The 8839-nt window shown below is 50.0% G+C and overlaps 1 protein-coding gene across 2 annotated transcripts; it reads left to right on the top strand.

Moving 5' to 3' along the window:
* Positions 1-1933: 1933 nt before the first annotated feature.
* ATP5MJ (ATP synthase membrane subunit j) lies at positions 1934-6798 on the top strand. 2 transcript variants are annotated; one of them, XM_037831710.1, is made up of 4 exons: positions 1934-2069; positions 4169-4292; positions 5332-5355; positions 6428-6798. In XM_037831710.1, the coding sequence occupies exons 2-4, from the start codon at positions 4169-4171 to the stop codon at positions 6460-6462; spliced, it is 183 nt and encodes a 60-aa protein (XP_037687638.1). In that variant the 5' UTR covers positions 1934-2069; the 3' UTR covers positions 6463-6798. The 2 variants fall into 2 exon arrangements, with proteins under 2 accessions (XP_037687638.1, XP_037687639.1); XM_037831711.1 differs by lacking the exon at positions 1934-2069 and adding an exon at positions 2148-2456.
* Positions 6799-8839: the final 2041 nt, after the last annotated feature.

Here is an 8839-nt window from a genome sequence, read left to right on the forward strand (position 1 = left end):
TGCGTGGGGGGGAGAGTAAATGCAGTCAACACTGGTCCCCTGCCTCCCGGGTTCCCTCACAGCCTGAGGCTGAGGAGGGTTATCTCTCCAGTTAATTGCTGAGATGGGTGCGCGGGAGTGGGGAGCTGCTCCCTCCCCTCTTTGGCGGCCAGCTCACTGCTACCAGGCCCTGGTGGTGTTCCCAGCTGAATAAACTCACCCTGTCCTTTTAGACACAGTTTCTCCACTTTTTCATCCAAGTCCCCACCATATCCTGTAGAGGTCCCTTTCTGGCTGCCTGCACCCTGAAACCACTGTCATGGGCATTCTCTGCCTCTTCTCTAGTTTCTTTGTCAAGTCTAGTTTTAAAAGCTATCTCAAAAGCTTTGTATTATATCTACTTTTTGGAGATTGAAACTGAGAAATATTTTAAATATTTACTTATTAACTCATTTAAAAATAACAATCATCAACCCACTTGAAGTGAACAGTGTATTTTTATGAAAAGTCACTATATTTCTAAAATCTAGAGAAATTTCATGACAAGAGTGACACGTCTCCATTTTCCCAGGTCTCAGTGTCTGGCTTCATGGAAGACCACTGGATTCTCAGGTCTGCTTCTCTGTTCACTCTGTTGTGACATAACAAGTCAAATGGCCTCTGGAAAACTCCACTGTATACTCATGAGAGAATGCTCATGAAGAAGACAAGATTTTAGCATTATTATGAAAATAGATTTGACCCCAGGGGGGTCTTGAAAACCCCCAAACCACACTTCAATAACAGCTACCCTAAGACAGCAAACTTTTTAAGCTTTGTGTGCAGCTTCATTTGACCCTGAGCTTCTTTCCCTTTGAAGCAGGACCACATTCATTGCTCTTTGTTGCCTCCTGCACCCCCATCCTTCCATCTGAGATCATTTTCTTTCAGCCTGAACAATGAACATTAATATTTCTTTTATTGTGGGATGTGTCAGTGATTACACTTTCAGGCTTACTTCGTCTGAAAATGTCTTTATTTTGCCTTCTGTGCTGAATGATAATTTCCCTATAAAGAGAATTCCAGCTTGGCAGTTATTTACCGTAATATCTGAAGAAAACCCTGTCTTCTGGCTTCCATTGCCTCCATTGAGGAAAAGTCTAAGTGTGGTTCTCTTGACTAATTTGACTTTTTTTCTTCTGGCTGCTTTTAAGATTTTCTCTGTCTTTAGTTTTCTCTGGTTGTATTATGAGGCTTCAGAGTGTTGATTTCTTTCTATTTATTTGCCTCCTTGGCTTCTGTAGGGTTTTCTGAATCTTTGGTTTGATTTTTTTGTCACTTTTGGAAAATTCTCAGCCATGATCTTTTCAAATATTGCTACCCCATCTCTTTCATTTCCTTCTAAGATTCCAATTACACATATGATGGACTTTCTCACTGAATCCTCTATATATCTTCTCTTCTGACTCCCAGTGCTTTTGCATGATTTCTTCTAGCTTCAAGTTCAGTAATTCTCTCTCCAACTGCCTAATCTGCTGCTAAACCCATCCAATCTCTAGTAGGCTCTTTTTAGTCTGCTAAGTTTATGTTCGTATGTATGTCATGTATTTAACAATTTCCAGTTCTCCACTGACATTTTCGATCTTGTTTTGTATTTCCCGGAACATAGGAATCACGGTTATTTTAAAGGCTGCGCCCGCTAGGTCCAACATTGCAGCCCCAGCGGTTTCATAGTCTGTTGCGAATTACCATACAGAGAGTAAGAGGATAAAAAAAGATCACACCACCACAGGGTTGGGATACTTAACTTCCGCTCCTTTAACGTTTAACAAAAGAGCTCCCCTGTTTATACGTTGAGCAACTCTGAGTCCCGCGTTCCTGGACGGTTACTCACCCCGCTGGGATGCCCCGCCCAACCCCAGCGCCCCCACCCTCCACCAGAGGGCGCCGGAGTGCGCAGGCGCGACGTCGGAGGCCCTCTGTCCTCGCGGGCGCCGCTGCTCTTTCCGCCTTCCCGGCAGGCCCCGCGCTGCGCTTGCGCGCTGGGTGATCTCTCGAAGTCGTTGGTGGTGGTTTCCTGGTCGCGTTGAAGTCGCTTGTCCAGCGCCGAGGTGAGAGCGGGGACGGGGCCCGCTGTCCGCGCTTGGGGCCAGGCCGGAGCCGGGCCGGCGGGCGGGGGCCGCGGGGTAGGGCCCTCTCGGCGCGGTGGGCTCTCGGCCTCCGCTGACCTTGGGTCCTGGCCTGCGTGCGCCTCCGGCCCCGGCCTCGCCGTCCGCGACGGGAGCTCGGCCAGTAGCCTGCCGCGGGCAGCGTGGCCGGGGCCTGCTCCGCGCTGGTTTGCCCGCGTGCTGACCCTGTCCTCGTACTCTTTTGGCCGTGGAGCTCCCACGACCTGCCAGAGGTGCGCAGCTGGTCAGTGGCGGAGCCAGAAACCAAGTCAGGCGACCCCCGGCCGGGGCCTTGCGACCGAGGCTCAAAGGGCCAGGCCCACTGGGACTGTAAGTGGAAAACCTTGCAGAGGACATGGGTGCGGTGGACGCCATGTGACCTTTGACGAGGAGGGCGCTGGAAGGGTCTCGAGCTGTAAAACCGACCTAGAACTGGGATATGTGGCTAGATAGGATGGACTTGGGAGGGGGGAACCTCACTGTTAACTGGTAGGAACATGTCACTTGGGCCCAAAGGAAAGTCAAGGAGAAAGAAAAGGCTAGCATTTGCAGTGCGCTCTATCACAGGCCCCTACTTGTCTGGGGAAGATACCATGACCCCAGGTGCTGAGCAAAGTACCAGTAAGATTGAATTGTCTGTGGCCTCTTCTTACCTCCTTTGCGGTCTCCCAGTGTATCTTGCCTTTTTCCTTCTCTTGTACCCTCATCTGACCTTGCTTTTTCTGGAGCCCCTGCCTGGGCCTGGCCTCACTAAGTGGGGATGTCTTTTAAAGACCTCCTTTTAGAATCCAGTGGCTTAGCAGTCCCAGTGGTTGCTGCCAGAGAGGTGTTGTAGAAATTCTGTTATTGCTGCGACCTTTTTTTTTTATTTTTGTGGTGGCATGCATACAACGTAACATTTCGGTTTTAGCCTCTTTCAAGTATACAGTTCAGTGGTGTTAATTACACTCACGATGTTGTGTGTCCATCACACAGAACTCTGCCTTCACTCCCCACCCCACCCCCACCCCTGGAACCCGGCAGTCTACTTTCTGTCATTTCATATAAATGAGATCATAAAATATCTGTCCTGTTGTGTCTGCCTTATGTCACTCAACTTGAGGCCTTCAGGGTTTGTCCACATTGCGTGACCCTTCTCGTGAGTTCTTACTCCATAACAAGCCCTAGGCCAGGGCCACACGTTTGCTCCTTGGGTCCTGGCCTGCCTGGTGCACCCTTTTGCTGTGTGAGTGAGTAAGTTGTGGTGCCCTCCAGGTTCCAGTAATAGAATACCTAAGAGAAGTAAAATTCTGTGCAGCCTAAGTAGTGACAGGAAAGGAAGCCAAAGTAGAGTTTTCAAGTAAGGAGTTAAGTGGGAAGCATTTAGATCTGGTTATTCCTGACAACTATTTGAATGACTGTAGTTTAGTAGGCCATTTCAGGGGCTATAAAACATATTAAAATGAAAATTAGAGTTCGTATAGTAATTTGTGTGAGCACACAAAAACATTATTTTGAGACCTGCACATAAAAGTGAACTGGGGAAGTTCAGAATTTGATGGTGTTTCCCAGTCAGGTTCAATAATTAGTTAAAATATTATTTTTATTCATTGAACAAATTCTGTCAACTTGTAGCTCTTAGGAAGTGGCCTTGTTGTCAGCTTATGCCACCTATGTTGTTATTCATTGGTGGATTTCAAGGCTGAGACACAGCTGATCAGAGTGTACCCAAGCCTGAGTGCTGGTTCCACAAGGGAATCACATGTGCTGCCACATTCTTTTTCAGTTTGAATACTGACAGTTCTTAATGTGCTGAGTACATGAGGTTTTTCAGTTTAAAATGTGGACTGTAGCTTTGGACATAGTATAAGATGACTGTTGGAGAGGGGTGCATTGGCTTGGCGGTCAGCGGGCAGCCCTGGGGTCTGCGAGGGGCGGCACGAGCCCGGCCAGGCAGACACCGTGGAGGGGCGGTCAGTCCAGAGGAGCTGTGGGCAGGCCTCGAGTCCAGGCAGTGGTGAGCGGCAGCCGTGCTGCTCCTCAGCCCTGTTCTTCGTTTTCAGATGCTTCAGAGCATTATCAAAAACGTCTGGGTCCCCATGAAGCCCTACTACACCCAGGTCTACCAGGAGATCTGGGCAGGGACGGGGCTGATGGCCTTCATCGTTTACAAAATCAGGAGGGCCGGTAAGTTCCTTTATGTTTAATTTATTTGAGATCAGGAAGGAAATTATTTTCATAGAGTGAAATGGAAACCTCTGAGAACACATGTGTCTTGAGCACATGGAATGCCACAGTGCTCCAGGGGCCGCAGCAGAATCACCTGCCCTTGAACCTGAGCCTGACCAGGTCCCAGTCCCCACCCCCAGTTCACAGGAAAGGTGAGCGAGAGAAGGGACGAAGGCAGCACCGGGCGTAGGATGCTCTTTAGACATTGTGGACACTTTGTCAGAGGTGAAGTGGCAGGGTGGTTGTGTTTAAGGGGAACGGGTCCTTAAAAGAGCTGCGGGTTGGCGGGCGTTTGATTAAAATGCTGCAGGGAAAAGAGAAGTCTGGGGGATGGAAGGGGTGGTCAGGGATGATTGAAACAAGTTTGGCAAAACGTTGATAATGGTTGAAGCTGGTGGTGGGTACTTGGTTGTTATTCTGTTTGTGCTTTACACGAAAGCAGGACGATGTCCAGCTTAATCTCTTTAAAAAGTCAGTGTTGAGTGAGGGGACTGAAGGGGGGCTGCTTCAGAGTGAGAAACCAAGTCACCCCTCCAGTGCAGGGCAGGGCCGGGGGTCCTGGCTGCGGTGGCGGGGAGACCCTGGGGAAACCGGAACCAGGCCTTGGTGTTAAGAAATTGTGAACAGAGTGGTGATGGGGGGGGGGGTGCAGGTGTGGGAGAATGTTCTTATTTAAGAGGTGCAGGCTGAAGTGTTCAGGGATTAACTGTCGTGGTTTATGGTGTTTGTGGTGCCTGTTCTGAAATATTTTCATAATGAAAAGTTGGGAGGAAAAAAACATTTAGTTCTCAGCAGATTGGAGAATATTAAATAGAAATCCTGCCACTTCTTGGCTTTGAGACACTACAGTGACTTTTCTATTTTCAAAAAGCTTTCTATTATAGCTTTACTTTAGCTTTGAAGCTTTCAGCCAAATGTTGATTTTGACAATGAATTGTCTAGAGGCATTTTTGTAAAGCATCGATATGACCAATTTTTTTCCTTCCTTTTATTTTAGATAAAAGAAATAAAGCTTTGAAAGGTAAGATTTTTGCTTCTTAAAAAATCTTTAATGCCATGGGTGGGGCATGAAAAACAACATTTATTTCAGGACAAGGTGTATCACGGTTCTGAATTGAAACTGATACATGGTTCAGTAAATGTATGAAATGCAGCCGGAGCACCTTAGAGTAGGAAGTGTGCTGCTCCTCCGGGAAGGGAGCCTCTGACTGTCTGGTTTTTATAGCCCTAGTGTTAAAACCCACTGCCCACCCCTCTGGGTAAAGTCATACTTTCCGAGATAGTAGAAAAAAATGGGTTTATCTGAGGGAGTTGATGTCACCCACGGGGACGCACAGGTTAGCTGTGCCGGCTGTCCTGGTGAGACTCCCTGGTGGCATGCTTGCTTTTCTTTTTGTTTTTTAAATTTATTTTTTATTTAGTTTTATTAGAGAAGTTACAGGTTTGCAGAAAGATCACGCAGAAAATACAGAGTTCCCATACAGTCACCCCATTTTTAACATTTTGCATTACTCTGGTACTTTGTTAAAATTGATGTGAGAATATATTTATAAATGTACTGTTAACTTTAGTCCGTAGTTTACATTAGGGTTCACTGTTTTGTACCAGCATATAGTTGTTTTTTGTTGTTGTTGTTAATTTTTATTCTAGCAACATATATACCACATAAAATGTCCCCCTTTAACCCCATCCAAACATGTAATTCAGTGGTGCTAATTACACTTGCACTGATGTGTTACCATCACCACCTGTCTTGCCGAAACTGCCCGATGGCATTTTTTTAACGTACAGTGTTTTGAAAGGAAGGACTGCAGGGCCAGATGTTTCTCCACTTTGTTTCCCAAATAACACTGAGACTGCGGTCACTGGAGTCCCCTGCGAGCCCCGCCCTGCCTGTGGGCTCTGGGAAGGGGCCTTTAAAATCCGACCCTCGACTCTGCACCCGCGGGTGAGTGGCTGTGTGGCCCATCGGCACCGGCCACTCAGGTGTTCCCTGTAGAAATCCTCCCCCTGGTGCTTTGCTCGTCACACTTACAAACATCCCACCTGTCCCTTCCTCCCTAAACTGTCACACTGTGCTTCTATTTCAAAAGCTTCAAGCCCGGCGCCTGCTCATGGTCACCATTAACCAGCTCCGCGTGGAGAGTGCGTTGGACGAGCCACCAGGCTGGCTGTTAGGTGGGGCCCCGGACGTGGCTCTGCCCTCGTGTAAGCACTGCTGGCTGTGTGGCATGAATAAATGTGTCTGTGACGTGACCTCTGCCTGTGCGGTGTGCTTTAACGCTCCCCGGTGGGCCCCCGGGTTCCGAGCAGACCCCTGGATGCAGCAGATGCAGGCAGAAACCCCCGAGCCTTCCCGCCTCTGGGAAACCCGAGGACGGAAGAGTGAACAGCTCCCTTTCCGGGGAGTCGGCGATCAGGATCTGGGTGCTCACTTCCGAAGTCAATAAATGTTTGATACACAGATGCTTCTGCTACTTCCTCTCGTGACCTCTCTGAGCCTTGGCTTTCTCATTTGGAGTTAGGAGGATCAGTATTAGAAAGTGTGGGAAGGCATTCTGTAAATGGAGATGCTTTACGAATGCAAGGCAGTATTAGATCACAGGGTAAGTGAGATGATAAGCTCCAGGAGAAAATTTCATCAGGAAATGATCACTTGTAAAATAATGCACATTGTTTAAAAAAATCAGTTATTTCTTCTGGTTAAGGAGATGTCAAATGAATTCCTGTCTTAAGGCAATTACCAGAACCCCTAGGACTGTGTGCAAAAATGATTCTCAAGCAATAAGCCTCAGTTTCTCGTTGTCGACCTCATAACAACCTCAGAAATTTACGTGGAAATTATGCATCCCAGTGGGAGGTATGAGAGTGCATGAAATGGGACTTGGTGTCAGTTAACCGTGAGAGTCACGTTTTCTACTGTTAGACATTTTGTTCTGTTCCAACTCCCGTAAAAATTATGAACGTCTCTAACCTGGGCGGCCTCAGACTCGCTTCGGGGGCTGTTGGCGCTGCTGGCCCCAGAGCCACACTCTGCACACCCTGGTCCAGGCAGAGTGACCCCCGTGGCCTCGGCTCCGCCGGAGTGTGCAGCCCCCAGTGCATCGACAGCTGCCCTTCGCTGGACGTGCCAGGTGCCTTCAGGCCTCAGACCCTGGCTGGGCGGTGCCTCGGTTCCCACTTCACAGAGGAGTGGGGGGCCCTGCTGCTTCCCCCTTACTGCCTGAGGGTCCCTTCCATTAAATCTGGCAAGTAAAAATCAGCTTGTAAAAAGTGTGTCTTGCCCCCTGTGCCACACCTTGAGCAGAACTGGATGAGAGGTCACTGGAGGTTTTATTTGTGAGGGAGACTTCGGTGGAATCTAGAGAGTTCTGAAGAGGTGGAACGACTGGGTGGGTTGATCCTGCTGTGGGGAGCTTGTGGACCGAGAATCACACAGGCAGGCTGGAGGAGGTCAAAGATAGAACCCAGCTCCGGGAATTGGCCGTGCCTCAAAGTGGGACAAAATAATCTGCTCCACCAAGTGGCTTTCTGTCCCTAGAACCCCAAGTGAAGGTGCTGCGCTTTGAAGCACAGTGGAGGTGTCCATGGCCAGCCAGAGCCCGAGGGAGGAGCACCCCTGGGTCCTTTGCGCCCTTGGGGGCTGCCGGGGTGGGCACCATGCCCCTCAGGGAGCAGGCCCAGAGACGTCTTGCTTGTCATTGCGTATCACGAGGGCACAGGGTGCTGGCTCCCAGTGGGGCTGTCTCCCCCGAAATTCGGGCCTCGAGTACCCTAGTGCCGGCCCCAATCTAACAGTTTTGCGTCCAGCCCATGTCATCTGCACGACCCCCTGTTGGCCTGTTCCTCAGACAAGGAAGTGGGGACCCGGCGAGGGTAGTTAGCTCACCCGTTCCCGCAGTGAGTTGGCTGCAGGCCGTGCGGCCGCCTGGCCTGGGTACCACCCCAGGGAAGAGATGGGAGCCCCGGGAGCTGGCAGCAAGGAGGGGCCCCCAGGGGTCTGCTGTCCCCCGCTGCTGCCCCTGCTCTGCCCCGGGGGCCTGGGCCCCCACCCTCCCCTGGTGCAGCGGCCTTCTCGGCCCCGACGGCACCTCCTTGCTCAAGCCGGCCAGCTCCAAGGTGGCCAGGGCAGTGTGGACGCTGGTGATGGGAGCAGCTGACACGGTAAAATTGTCCGTTTTATTGGGTTAATTTACTCATTGCCACAATAACAGGACCGCTGTCACCAAAGAAAATGTCTGGTTTTAGAGCTGCAGGTGAGAGGATGCAGGGTGAAGGGGCCGGGCCGAGGGTTGCTTCACAGCAGTGAGTGCAGCAACAGAGCAGAGGGGCCTGGGCCAGGGGCAGGTTGGAGCCGGGTGACGTGTACCCGGTACGTGGGGCTCGTTACACTCGTCTTCCTGCCTTTATGTGTCTTTTCAGTTCTCTCCATTAAAAACGTAAAGCAAAATGCGAAGTGAGCCATGCGGTCAGTCCCTGCCAGGATCATGGCACCCGCGGGAGGA

Source organism: Choloepus didactylus, chromosome 4, assembly GCF_015220235.1.
Source record: "Choloepus didactylus isolate mChoDid1 chromosome 4, mChoDid1.pri, whole genome shotgun sequence".
NCBI lineage: Eukaryota > Metazoa > Chordata > Mammalia > Pilosa > Megalonychidae > Choloepus > Choloepus didactylus.